The sequence below is a fragment of the Microtus ochrogaster genome, unplaced genomic scaffold (genome assembly GCF_000317375.1).
Source record: "Microtus ochrogaster isolate Prairie Vole_2 unplaced genomic scaffold, MicOch1.0 UNK12, whole genome shotgun sequence".
In the NCBI taxonomy this organism is placed as follows: domain Eukaryota; kingdom Metazoa; phylum Chordata; class Mammalia; order Rodentia; family Cricetidae; genus Microtus; species Microtus ochrogaster.
This window is the reverse complement of record NW_004949110.1, coordinates 461073-476020: the sequence shown is the minus strand read 5'-3', so window position 1 is coordinate 476020 and position 14948 is coordinate 461073. Positions and strand designations below refer to the sequence as shown.

The window sequence follows — 14948 nt, the reverse complement described above, 5'->3', positions numbered from 1 at the left end:
AATCAATTTAGTTAAAAGACAAATATTGTTAGTGATGACTCCACGGGAAGTCATGGGAGTAGGGAGGAGGTGGGTGAAAGGGTGGAGTTGATGGAATCCGGAGTTATGCACGTGGGAATCACCGCCAAGTAAGCAGATTCTCTCTCCTCTCCACATTGCGGACTGCCATCCTGAGATTCCAAGGAATTTATCAAGAAAATCTGAGGCAGGCAGAGCCACAGGACGATCAAAGAAGATCTTTTCAAATCTCCAGACCACAAGGTCTGGGCACAACAAGTGTCCACCAGGGGATCTAAAGCTCCTGCCAAGTTGTTGAGTAAGTAAGTCTGATCCCTTCCAGAGCTGGGGACAAGGGGGCGGGGCAGCGCATCCTTTTCCCTTAGCGGCAGGTAGGCACCTCCCTATTCCCCCGTAGCCCCCCCTCTTACAGCTTCCTCGCTCACACCCACCCACACAGCCTTCTCCGTTGGCTGCTGGAGAGCCATTCTCAGGCGCCAGCGGGCAGCAGTGGCTTGTCAGGCAGCAGAAGCCAAGCTGCGGGACTGGACTGCGCAGGAGATCTGCAGACAGCAGCTCCAAGCTGGGGAAGGGTTCTCACGTTTCTTTAATATTTCTTTTTCTTATTAAATGCCTCTCTCCCTTTGGCTGCCACAACTTGGAAGAGCAGAAAGTGATTCGAATAATTGACACAGAGGCTTCATTTATGGCCCGTGAAGAAGTTCTGAGTAAGTCTGCATTCAACGGCATCCCCAAGAACAGGGATAGCCAAGCTTCTGGCCCTGCTTCAGACAGGCAGAGCCCTCTGGCAGCCCAGCTGAAGCTGCAAGAGGTGGAGCTGTGGAAGTGATGGCAATGTCCAAGTCCTGGACCGAGGTAGCCTAGCTCGGTAAGCAGGTAAGCATCCCCACTGGGTAAGTGTACCCTACGGGCTTTCCCACCAGGCACCCAGGTGAGACCCGAGGCTCCACAGAAGTAAGTCCATGGTGTTTAGCCAGGGCAGGAGGCGGGGCTGAAGGAGAGAGTCTGCTTTTATCACAGGAAATTGTGGGAGACTGGAATGGAAGGATTTAATTTAAATATATATGTATTTAAATATACACAAATTTAAATATACATACATTTGCATTAACGCGTGGGGGATGAGATGCGTAGGAGCCAGAGATTTTTGTAGGAAATGATTGCAGATTGGGGCTGGCGTTTAGGCGTCTGGGTTTTTACAGGAACTGAAGCCATAGCAAAGTCTTACGTTTTTGCTTGAACCTGTGATGAGTGGGCAATGAGAAGATGCGATTTTGAAAATGTGCACAAAATCGTAGAGCATCTGTGTCTGAGAATTTCTGAAAGATGATGGCATGGGCATTTACAAAATCGTAGAGCATCTGTGTCTGAGAATTTCTGAAAGATGATGGCATGGGCATTTACTGCTCTGACTTCACTTGGTCCCCCCCCCTTCCTTCCCCCATATTGGCCTTCACGAAGGTGTCCAACGACACTGACAGCAATGGACGCCCACACACCAGGCGCGGCCGCACCCCGGGTTTCAGCACCTCGGACAGAGCCTCAGCCGCCGCTGCCACCTCCTCCTCCCCCGCCCCGCCCCGTGCAGCCTTGAGCGAGCCAGTGACTCGGATTGGCTCCTAGACTGTTACCTCTATCAGCAGTGGGCGGTGACTACCTTGGTTCAGCCAGACAGGGCTCCTGAACCGCAAACACAAATGTGGAGTTCAGTTTTTAATGGGCTTCTGCTTCCCGTGACTACAGAAGGAAGAGGCTGGGTGCAAAGAAACCCTTCCAAGCTTCCGCAAATGCTGCGGCTGAACGAAGTGGCCTTCTTAGTTTTGGAGTGTGTATCTAAACTTTCTCAAGTACTTGTCATTATAAACCGCTCACTGTGTGCCAACAACCTGTGCCAAATGCTCGAGATAGATCATATAATTTTATACACCGTGATATCTCTATCTGTATGCTATTTTTATCATCATATTTTTTCAGATTAGAAAGACTGAAGCAAGAGAGACTAAGAAACTTGTCCAAGTTTATACAAACAGGGACTGTTAAAACTGACTGAATATTAAACTCTGCTCCAGCCTGCAGAAGTGGAACCCTAAGTCTGAGCAGAGTTCCCTCTGTGAAACAGCTCGGAGCTTGGAGTTGGAGGGACAGAACCGGATCAAAGTTGTAGCACTATGGCTTTGGACATTCTGCATGTGTTACTGCATGTGTTTGGAGCTGTAGCTCAGGACATAGAATGTCTGCTCAAAGCCTTGGGTAAGACCATTACAGTCAGTAAAACCAGGGGTTATGGTTGCCTACCCAAAATCTAAGTACTCTGGAGGAGAAGATAGGAGAATCAGAGGTTTAAGGTCATCTTCCTTTACTTGTGAATTTGAGGCCACACCGAGATACATGAGACACTGTCTTAAAAAAACAAGTGCCTACAAGGTTAGCATAGTGATTCCCTGTAAGAAATTGTGTGTGTGTGTGTGTGTGTGTGTGTGTTCCTCAAACTTTAACTGTGGTTGGTGAAAGTAAGAAGCAGCAGGTAGCTGGAAAAGCTACAAGGCGGTAATGAACAGCACTATCACACTGTAGGCCCAGGTTCAGAGCAGGGCAGGGCTTCATGGAAAAGATGTGAGACAAGCTTATAACTCCTTAAGAATGTTTTAAGCAGAACATCTTACAGGACATTCACATACTGACTATCATTTGATCCTTACCACACTGTGAAGTAGTAGGACCGGAGATTCTTCTATTCATTTGGCAAAGGAAGACGTGTCTCGAATTCCTTAGGTACCTACCTAGCAACATACCTGAAATTCTAAACAGTTCTCTTGCATCTTTATTTGGCAATACCCCCTGCTATAGACTGTCATATCCTTTGGAGTTTGGAATTTGGCAATTTCAGCACTAAAAGCATTTAGATAAATAGTATTAACATGTGGCAGAGATGACTTCTAAGCCACTTTTGGATCAACTGAATAGATGCATATTAACTATATTCTATTTTGTTCACAAAGAAATTAAAACTCTCTTTAAAGATTCACAAGATACCAGCCTTATATTCAGTAGAAGTTGAAGAAGTTTAGGAGTAAAAAAATGAACTATAGCAAGAAACAAATGAATATAAAATATATCTTAGAAAGTCCTGGAAGTCTGCTCTGGGTCAGTAAGAACAATATATGCCTAAACCTTTGGGGTAAGGCACAAATAATTTTAAAGATACAAAATATTTACTGACCTTTCTCTTTTGCATAGTGACAAACTTCAGATCACTGAAATGTTTACTTGTATGATGAATGAGGAAGGATAACTGGAAATTTGTTGGACCTGTGATGGAGGAAAGGAGCCATCAAGGGAATGACATTATGTCACTGCATCTTTACCTGAGTAGTTGCTAGTTACATAATTTGTGATGGCTCTCTTGACCATATGCACCTTAAAGCTAACAACAGCAACAAAAGCCTTTACGTGTATTGTTTTATTTGATCCTTCTGACAACTTTGAAGATGTCAGCAATAGGATGTGAGAGAAAGGACGAAACTGTGGCATTATGGCCTTTTGCTTTTATATGCAAGCCCCTGTCCCTGTTTAACCCAGATAAGTTAATGAATGTATGAATAAGGCTAGTTGTAATACTTTAGAGAATGGCAGGGCCTTGTCATGCTAAACAACGACTAATCCTTCTTAATATATTCAAATACAACAGTTAGTATATCATGCCCGGGGCTGGAGAGATGGCTCAGCAGTTAAGAACACTTGCTTTTGCAGAGGACCTGGGTTCTATTCTCAGAATGTACAGGTCAGCTCACAGTCATTACACATCCTCTTCTGACCTCCTTGTGTACTTGGCAAGTGCATGGTACACAGACACACATTCAAGCAAAACATTCATACTCGAAATAAAATAAACAAATCTAAAAACATTTAAAGTGTCCTGCTAGTCCAACAGCATATGACTGTAGGACACACAACCCTCAAGCCTACAACGTGTGGACTTAGTCTGTAAAAAACTTAGGCCGAAGACTTGGAAAGATGTGATAATGAGTGATTCTAGGTTCAAAGAGGAGAAGGCTCAAAGTCCATCATCTTAGCTTCATATTTTTCAGTCTGGAAGATTGAGCTAGATGGCCCCTCAGAGTGAAAAGGGGCACAAAATGCCTGTACTTTATAAAGAAGAAAATAGTATAACTTCAGGACAAGGATGGAGCACACCCTTGCTCTGTCATGCTAGTCAAACAGTACATGATTTAACTTTTGCAGGAGGCATGATTTAACTCTTGGATATTGGTGGTCTTTAGTCTTCAGCATCTATTTTATAGCCCTGGTGCTTTGGAAGTCATGATAGTATTCATCATAGCTATAATGTTAATAAGTTAAAGCTTATGGATCATCGAGATGCAGGTGTAGTGGGCATGACCAAAGCATCGGAAGAAAGGCGGCAGGGAGACAATGCTCATGTTTAAGTTTACTTTTTGCTCTGAAACACAAGAAAATTATTTTCTTTGAGGTTATGATTTGATTATATTTCATCTTTAATTCTTTGAAAAAATATATATTTTTTGAGACAAGGTTTCTCGGTAGCTGTGGAGCCTGTCCTGGAACTAGCTCTTGTAGACCAGGCTGGCCTCGAATTCACAGAGATCCACCTGCCTCTGCCTCCCGAGTGCTGGGATTAAAGGTATGCACCACCACCACCTGGCTATGTATTTTTATTTTTGAGACAACTTTCATTGATCTGAAATTCACCAAGTACGCTAACCTGGATGTTCAGGGAGCATCAGGGATCTTCCTGTCTCTGCCTCCCCATTGCTGGTTTTCCAAGTGTGTTCTGCCACACGTGGCTTTTTCACAGGAGTTCAGGGTCTCAAACTCAGGTCCTCATGCTTCCATGGCACATGTTTTAGTGACCCAGGCACCAGGCGAGGTTTTAAAAATAAAAGAATGGCATTTAGAGTGGCCAAAGTGACAGCATTTCAAAATTCAGACAATGTGTCAGCTGTTTTCACTGAGAAATGCAAGCTTAGAGACCCCCGGTAAACATCGCAGGTCTTCCTAGTATTAGGTGTTCCTAGCATTTACTTCATGGGACACAGAAGAGAATTAATTTCAAATGAAAGGAAGCTAGGCAGTGGTTGATTCATGCATCAAATGTATCACTGGTCAGTTCTGCCTTTGTGAGTTCTCCCTAGCTTTACTCAGCACTTGTACTGTGAGAGCCCTTCCCAGTCTTCCAGTCCATTCTATCCTCTCCCCAATGATCATGTCACCTTTTCATTTGCAGCTGTCCACTATCTGACATTTCCACACACTAGTCTAAAGGGTGTTGCCTGTCCTACTAGTTAGCTGACCCCACCAATGCCTGCACTCTTCACGCCTGACCCTATATACCACAAGTCTCTCTGAATTTCTGTGATATGCTACAGTTTTCTTTATAACCCTTGGTGTAATGCCTTCAATATTTTGGTTCAGGACACTTCCGTCCCATTTTTAAGGGCTAACCCAATCGTGCATTAATTAGGACTCCTTTCCTAACCTGCACCCTTAGTTCTTCATGGTACTCATCTCATCCTGCTGTACGCTTGTCTTCAATTCTGCAGCGTTCTACACCAAACTACAATTATTTCACATAGAGCCTAAGAACATGGACTTTGAGGTAAGACTGCTGGATTTGAATTCTGACTCCACTATGTACCACTTTGGGGGTTTTTAGATAAGTGACTTTCTCTCCCTGATGCCCAGTTTAAACTTTAATTTGAGAAAAAAATAATATTAGTATCCTTCTCATAGTATCATTATAAGGATTAAGTGTCAGTGCACAGAGACATTGTCATTGGTCAGCACATTGCTTGGTACACGGCAAGCATACCATAAAAAACTTACTACTTTCCTTCTAGATTTTAGATATCTGCATTACATATATCTCTTAAATCTTCATATCTGCCTATGTTTGATGATTAATAAATGAATAAATAAACAAATAACACTGATATTTTATTCAGGACTTACTTGATTATAAATAGCAGAAATTTTAAATCACATAACCAGAGACAAAAACACACTAACTTAATCTTCTGGAGTGTTGTTTCTTGTTCTTCAAAGGTCAAAACATTCAGAAGACAGAGGAGAATTCTCTCTCCAACTCGTTTTTTCAGCTTATAGGTGGGTTCACTTGGTCAGTTACAATCATCTGGGAGCTGATTGGGACCAGACAGATGAAATAGTCTCACCTACATCCAGGAAGTTAGCTTATGTAACACCTGACCTTTCTGGTGGGATAGCCCAGTCTTCCTCATTAAGCAGGTAGATTCCAAAATGGAAAATTTAGATGTTGTAAGGCCTGTGAAGGCTTTGCTAAAAAGTAATGATGCTATTTGTCTATTTATTGGTCAGATATTCATTCATTTACCAGGATAGGAGGTTTTGTAGCCACGCTTTACAGTTTACTGTATGTGTCAGTCTAGGGATAAGATGACTGGATCAGAATGTAGGCTTCAGTTTAGTATAGTGGTGCCTATTTATACTCCAGCAGGTTCCTGATGGTTTCTTACTTCCTGCATCCTTTGGTTGTCATTCTGTCTAACACTGAGTGGTACCTTGTACTTTGATTTGATTTTCCTTGAGTACTAATGAGACTGAGTACCTTTGATGAGCATGTAAACCTCATGGGTCATTTGTGTATCCTCTTTTGGAGGAAGTGATTTGGAGCAGTTCTTTATATAGTCTGGATATGAGTCATTGTAATTTGCTCAACTTTCTCTCTTGGATCCTGATTGATTTTTCTCTTGATTACAAAGGAAGTAACATTTGAGCTGATGTTTGGAGGATGATGAATAATTAAAGAAGAGCAGGGAGTCCTTATAGTTAGAAACAAGAGCAGTGCCAGGAGAGGGAAAAGTGGGCGTATTTAAGAAACATTGACATTTTAAGGTAGGCAGAATGTGAGAAGAGCTGGCATTGCAGGAAGATGATTCTGGGGGGTGAGTTAGGGTCAGGGGAAAAAGGCTTCCATGATGGAATAAAGAGAAGTGTTTTCATTGGATATCCCCTTTCATTTAGTTAAAGCTTGTAAACTCTGCTTTGGATCTCTCGATCTGGAGACTAAGAAGTTTATTGAATATTAAACAATGCAAGACTTTAACACAGCCACCATAGGTAGAACACCATTAAGGAGATCATTATAATAGCAGCAGAGAAAGAGAAAGCCATGTACACAGAGAGAAGATGAAGATCAATAGGATATTAAGAAAGAAAAGAGACGAGGAAGAAGACAGAAATAAAGAGGTGTTGATATGTCAATTGTGCAATGTACTGAGGTGACAGCAATTTTTCAGAAACGCTTATACATATAAGCACAATTGCAGCAGGTTAGACTCAGAGCCTTTAGTACAGTGCATCTGAAGTAGTGGGAAATGCATCGAAGACAGAAGGTACAGGGATTGATGCTGTTACTTTTCAAGTAAAATGCTTCCAGGAGGAACTGGGATGGATGAATGAATCTCTTTCTCTTAATGTGGTATGATGTGGCTGTGATGGTGATGGAGTGTATGTGTGTGTGTGTGTGTGTGTGTGTGTGTGTGTGTGTATACTCACATGCGCATGAGTGTGGAGAGGCCATAGATCAACCTTGGGTGTTATTCCTAAAGAGCCATCCACATTTTTATTTTGGGGGACAAGGTGTCTCACTAGGACCTGAAGTTCAGCAACTAGTCTAGGCTGCCTGGCCACCAGGTCCCCGAGAGCTTTCTGCTGTTAGCTCCCCATCTCTAGAATTGCAGGTGTACTTTACCATGCCTGTCTTTTAAAATGGGTTCTCAGAATGGAATTCAGGTCCTAATGCTTGCATGGCTGAGCTATCTCTCAGACTCTTGTTTTCTTTTTTATGCATTAGTTTTTTTTTAAAAGATGAGCGTTTATTTCTCAGTTTCAGCCAAGAACGCTTTGCCTTCCAATTTTCTAGAAAATGAAAACTGAGAAGCCATTGCTTTGAGTAGTACAGAAATAGAAAGAATGCGTAGATCAGATGAGGAAGAATGACAGGCCGTCCACTCAGTGAGAGCTGGAAACCCAGGGTGTCCATGTGGAGAGGTAATTCCTGTAGACATGCATCACTGTAATTGGTACCCATAGGCTGGCCAGGATATCCATGCCAGCTTTCCCATACCTCCCTATTTGTATCTCAATGTATCTCAAGCACATGGACTAGACAACTCGTATGGAGAGAACAAGTCATAACACTAGAATGTGGCAAACTTTGATGGAGGAAACTTTGGTTTTTGAACTTTGTTTCACAATACATGTGAGCAAAAAATTCAACACCGTTCCCTGTTCTCTGCCATTTATCAGTTCAACAAGAGGGAAGAATGTGGCATTGTGGGGGCTACTGTGAATTAGGCAAGGGGGAATTCCGACATCTGCTGGGAAAAGGGGGGACTAGACCCTGGAAAAGAATGGACTTATTGACTTTATTTTACATATTTATTACTGCTTTCTCTTCAAAATCATAGTGATACATCTTAATTTAGAAACACAACAAAGAGAAAGAAAATGAATCCCTCCCTAGGCCTATTATCTAGAATTAGGATCAACGTGTTGGTGTATTTTCTACTAGCTATTCTGATCCACATCAATAACAATGCTTTTAATGATTATTTGTAAAGTGGCCTACTCATTATGTGTGAATCACTGCTAAGTGCCGAGGATCCAACAGTGACAAAAGATATGAATGTTTATTTCCTAAAGGAACTTATTTCTATATTTGTATTAACTGAGCAGTCAACACAACCTTATCTTGCAAGTAAAAAATAGTTCCTGTGTGCTCCACATTATGCTGATTGCTTTTCATATGGCTAGGCGGCTTTTTGTGTGTGTTCATTCTACACACGTTTTTAGAGCTATTCATTTTATTTTATGTGTGTGAATGTTCTGCCTTCATGGATGTATGTGTACCAGGGGTATGCCTGGTGCCCATGGAGGTCAGAAGATGTTGGGTTCCCTGAAATTGAAATGTGAGCCACCACATGGGTGCTGGGACTCAAACCCAGGCCTTCTGCAGGAGTAACAAATGCTCTTAACTCTGCAGCCCCTAGCCAGGTGCACACTATCTGAAGAAATCTTTAGAATAACCCTAGCACACAAGTCACTACTATTTCCCATTATAGATGAATAAACTCATTCATAGGCATTAGATAACTTAGTTCAGGCAACACAGCTTGGGATCAGGATGGGACATGATTGTATCTAGACTTTGAAATAATTGTCCTGCACAGAATAGCAATAGAATGTGTAATGATTTCTCTTCCCCTTTCTTTGCTAGGTCTGATTGACCCTGTGGCTCAGAAGTCCTAAATTGTAACCACCATGATGGATGACGACACTGAGTTGAGGACTGATGGAAACTCCCTCTTAAAAGCTGTATGGTTGGGGAGGCTCCGGCTGACCAGACTCCTCTTGGAAGGGGGAGCATATATCAATGAAAGCAATGACAAAGGTGAAACAGCTCTCATGGTGGCATGCATTACTAAGCATGTGGACCAGCAAAGTATTAGCAAGTCTAAGATGGTGAAGTATCTGTTGGACAATAGAGCAGACCCCAATATCCAGGATAAGTCTGGCAAGACTGCACTCATCCATGCTTGCATCCGAAGAGCTGGGGGAGAAGTGGTGTCCTTACTTCTGGAGAATGGAGCAGACCCCAGTCTTGAGGATCGTACTGGGGCTTCAGCTCTGGTCTATGCAATAAATGCAGATGACAAGGATGCACTGAAGCATCTTCTTGATGCCTGCAAGGCCAAAGGTAAGGAAGTGATTATTATAACAACAGACAAATCATCTTCAGGCACAAAAACCACCAAGCAGTATCTCAATGTCCCTCCATCACCCAAAGTGGAAGATAGACAGTCACCACCACTGTGTGCATCTCCTTCTGACATTGAACTGAAGGCTCCTGGTTTGGGTTCTCCACCCAGTGAGAAGGATGATGATTTCTTCATCCTCCAAACAGGACACCAAAGTGGCTGTAGTTCTTCTAAGGCCCTTAATGAGCCTGGATCACCCACCAGGAAAGTATCTAGCCTTAAAAGGGCCCGCTTGCCCCAGCTGAAGAGGCTCCAGTCTGAACCCTGGGGCTTGATCGCTCCTTCTGTGCTGGCAGCCTCCACACGCCAGGATGAAAACCATGGCACAAGCACAGACAATGAGGTCATCAGGAGCATCAATGACATGTCTTTCCCTAAAAGGGGTCCCCTCTCCAGAGCCAACAGCATTGACAGTAAAGACTCCACCCTTTTCCCCACAGTCCAAGAACAAGTTCTGAAAGTTCCAACCTCAGCACCAGCTACCTGGAAAGCAGCTTTCGAGAAAGGCCAGACTCCCCATCCACGCCTTGCCAGGAGAGGAACGCTTCCTGTTGACCTAGAGAAGAGTGGGATGTGTCCACCAGGATCGACAGTCCTGAAAGATCCAGCATCTCTCAAGCTGTTGGAAAATGACCTCTATGATTTAGATGTACAGCCAGGGTCTGACCCACCCAACTCTGTGTCCATTGAGTCAGGCAAAGGACCTTTAGATAGAAAGAAACTAAACAGCTCACACTTGTCCCTTTTCCATGGCTCTCGGGAGTGCCTGGATGCTATACCCAGCACATCTCCCAGCTCAGTGCGTCGCAGGCCCCCTCATCTTTTAGAAAGAAGAGGTTCGGGAACTCTCTTACTAGACCGCATTGCTCACACGAGGCCTGGCTTTCTTCCCCCTTTAAATGTGAATTCAAACCCACCTATCCCAGATATCAGAACCAGTAGCAAACCAGCTTCCCCACTTGCTGGTGGCTTAAAATCTATGGTTCCCGTTGCTCCAAGTTCACCAAAGAGAGTTGACTTGAGAAGTAAAAAGAAACTTCTTCGAAGGCATTCTATGCAGATTGAACAGATGAAGCAGCTCTCTGACTTTGAAGAAATCATGACCTAGAACCCCTTAGAAACAGTTCCCTCGCTCCTAGTCTTTAGAATAATGAAGAAACCAAATCTAGAACAACACATCCACACAGCACCTCTTCATCCCAATCATGGTGTGTGACAGCTTCAGAAAACACGGTGACAGGTGCAACGTCACTTTTGAGACAAACCCAAGGGTTATTTCAGAGGGCTACTTCTGAGATAAACCTTGGGTGTTGCTGTTTCACACACCAAAAGAGCTCAGGATAACTGGGTTGTGGAGCTACAGGTACGGAAAGAAAAAAATTCTCCAAAGGAATCAAATTACCTTTGTAGTTGGAAGGTAACAGCACAAGTTTAATGGTTGGTTTTTTTCTGCCAAAAAAGCAGAAAACAGGAATTTAAAACATGAGATTGTATTCAGAATACGTCATTTGTAGTCTATAAAGTGCCTAAAAAATGAAGTTCTCATATTTCTCTGGAAAGCAGAAAAGCTCAAAAATACCCCCTAACTTCTGTATCTGAATACCTTAGTTCTACATGGCGAAGGAGAAGCAAAGTGTTCCCTCACGGAAGAGGTTTTGACATATGGGTCTCACCTCTCACTGTGCTGTGACCATTGTGAAAAATGTAGGGAGGGCATTCAGATTTCCCACTAATGTATTTTGGTTACATATTAACTTGGGTGTGCTGTTAATCCCCAAATATCACAGCAGATCTGTGCTGTGTGCCACAGGAGCTGGTAATTCAGAGATGAGCATTCCTCCAGAAATGAAATCAGAGGCACCACACAGGATCCATGTTGAAATAGTGTGGAACACTCCCTTTTAAACAAACCCATTATTAACTATGTTGGACACAAAGGTGATATTAGTTGACCCAACAGAACTTTACAAATGTCTCCTGATTATCATTAAGACAGTTTGGAGATTTATGATAGGCTTAGTGATAAATGACCATAGGACATGTACAGACGAAACAGCACAGTAGGTAGCTTTCCAGCTGGAAACAGCGGGAACTGGTTTGATTTTTTTTAAGCCTGAACATTTAATGGGGTGAAAACCATCATTTCCTATTCAATGATCTGAGTAAATTGAGGGCAATCTGGCTTCTTCTTTACCTGCATTATCTACGTGATAGAAGATTTATATAAATCACCTCTGTAATTCTTCCGAGGTATGAACAAACCCACAGAGGAAGAGATGTAGCACATTTGGCATAACGTAGCTACATTGTAAGTGAGGAGTTAGAGCCCTCATTTTTCCCCATTTCTTTTTCCTCTTATGTGGGCTGAGGTGCTTTTGTCCATTGGTTAAGAAACTCAGGTGTCCCCACAGATGGCAACATGCATAGGAAGAATCAAGGCTTCGGGTCTGACAGATTAGGGTTTTTACTTTCAAGTGTTTGACTTTAGGAAAATTAGCAATGCTACTTTTGGCCTCCGTTACATCAGCTGTGCAATGGTATTCACAATGTCTATAAAGTTGTACTATAGATTAAATCATGGAGCAGATAGAGGCATCAGATTTTGTGTGGACCATAGGTACAAATCATTAGATGACTCTTTAGTTATTTCTTGAGATCCTGTGAGCCTCAAAAATATCAGGCAGCAAATAATGTCCTATACAAAACAAAGTCAAGTCTAGCTAAAAGATTTGAGTGTCTCTATGGGACCCTTAGTGATTCTATAAATACTAATTCCTAAAAACTCATTTGTCACATAAAGCATCTGCCACAAAAGATCTATATCTTATACCATTTCTATAAGGTTGTATGATAGAAATTCATCTACATTTATATTCCAAAAAGTTTTGAGTAATACTTATAAACAAAAATGTTTATTTTTTTTTTTTAACAAAATGATTCCTTTCAGGAAAGTACTTACTGGATTTTGGCACTTTTCACACTTGGGGCTGACAACTGTTATGGAGGGCATGTCCTGGGCATTGTGTGATGAACAGTAGCATCTTGGCAGTACTCAGTAGATGACATTCTGACATCCAAATGATAACAACCAGAAAAACTCTAGACATGTCCATATGTGTCTGTTCTGACAGCAACACTGACTTGGTTGCTCACTAACGCTCCTAAGAAATGCTGTATGTGGTGGAAATTTGCCATAAAGGACAAAGTGAATTGGAGATGTAGCCTTCAGAATTCTTAGAAAATCCACACAAACAGGAGTATTAAAGGTCTTGTACTTTGCAGAAAAGGAGCATATTGGAGAGAGTACATAAAGCATGAAGATCAGGGCTCAAGAACTTGATTTAATGTGGGAAACCCATACGCTTTTCAGAACCGCCTAGTAGTTCTCACTCAGTAGACACGATCACAAATAACAACTCTGAATGCACTAAAGAAAGAATCATAGAGAAGGCCCTGCTTTTAGCATGTTTAACACACACACATACTCACTCACACACACACACCTGCACATTTCTAATACATTTTAAGCTATGATCCGTGTCTATTGGAACTAGCCTCTGCTAGTAGAATCTAGCTGTCAGGATAAAAAGACATCCCAGAAGAGAATTTCATAAGCCTTTAGCTAAGATTTGGAAGCCTAATTTATCCTGAGTAGTAGCTTTGGTACATTCATATTAGTTAGCTTAGGAGAAGTACCAAATAATAAATTTCTCATTCAGAGTAGTTGGACCATTGAACTAAAATATAAGATCAGCTATTTTCATGCTAGTGTCAGCCAGTTGTGACCTTTTCATCAGCCTTCTTTAGGTAGCCATCAGGACAGCATCTTATCTCATCGCTTCCTGGTGATGTATTAGTCAAGTTAGACTGTCCTAAGCTAATGTAATGGCGAAATTACTACACCACTGATCTTGCTTAAATAAGTATTCTTGTCCATGTCAATGAACTTCACAGAAATGCTTTTCAAGAATTGTTTTAGATTCACACATGTTTCCTAGTCAGGGGTTGTCATATCCCTTTGGAAATCTAGTCACTCTATAAGTTAGCTTCTAACTACACTTTTAATTATCTATCCACTTAAGTGTCTAGGTTGTTTCTAAATATAATTTAGAAAGTGAGCCCGAAGTTTAAAGTCTAGAACTTTGGTTTGGTTTCTAGATATTCCAAAGCCTTTGGTTTTTTTTTTTTTTTTGACACAAACTGCTGTCAACTCTCTTAAAACTTTGTCAGTAAATGGTACCTTGTACATGCAGGATGGAGGTGCCCTTCCTGCTTTGTGTGTGTTGGTGCTTCAGATGTAGCTCATGTTGCTTCCCCTGGTTCTCTGCAGTGCTCTGTCCTATCTCAAGCAGAGGATGTGTGCAAACATGTGTCCAAGTCCATGCAAGGAAACCATTTAGATGTTTCTAAGATGTCAATAAAAGATATATTACAATCCTTCAATAAAAATGACTTCTCTCTTTTTTTTCCTTCGGAGAAATTTCAAGGGTAAATATTATCTCTGTACATTTTCTTTCTTATCAGTTAAGACAGTATCTCACTATGCTTGGATTGGTCTATGGTCTTTAGGATGGTATTGATAGCATCTCTCAGCAATATCAACTTTATCAGAGACTCAATATTTTACATTCATATAAAGTGAAAAGCCAGCTTTTCCAAGAGTGAACTTTATGGTTGGTTTCTCTTTTGTAGAAAAGAATTCTATTAGTGAGAAAGTGGTTGTCACAATTGAAAAGAAATACTAAAATTGAATCTGGGTCTTTATTTCACAGTGTAGAGTTAAAATATGAATAAAATGCAAAACTAATTTAATTTTTATATCTATAAATGAAATTGGCTTATATTTTTTCTTTTTAATACTCTTTATCTGTGGATTTGAAGTCCTATAAAAAGTTGTATGTTGAAAACATAGTCCCTAGTCTGTGGTGCTATTGGGAGATGGGGCTTAGTGGTGGTTAGGCACTGATGCTGTATCTGAGGGGGATAAAAGGGTTCTCTCTCTCTCTCTCTCTCTCTCTCTCTCTCTCTCTCTCTCTCTCACACACACACACACACACACACACACACACACACCAAATACTTGATCCTTAAGTT

The 14948-nt window shown here is 41.7% G+C and overlaps 1 protein-coding gene across 1 annotated transcript; it reads left to right on the top strand.

Moving 5' to 3' along the window:
* Positions 1-486: 486 nt before the first annotated feature.
* Ankrd34c (ankyrin repeat domain 34C) lies at positions 487-14285 on the top strand. The gene is made up of 2 exons (XM_005366637.3): positions 487-894; positions 9314-14285. The coding sequence occupies exon 2, from the start codon at positions 9358-9360 to the stop codon at positions 10960-10962; it is 1605 nt and encodes a 534-aa protein (XP_005366694.1). The 5' UTR covers positions 487-894; positions 9314-9357; the 3' UTR covers positions 10963-14285.
* Positions 14286-14948: the final 663 nt, after the last annotated feature.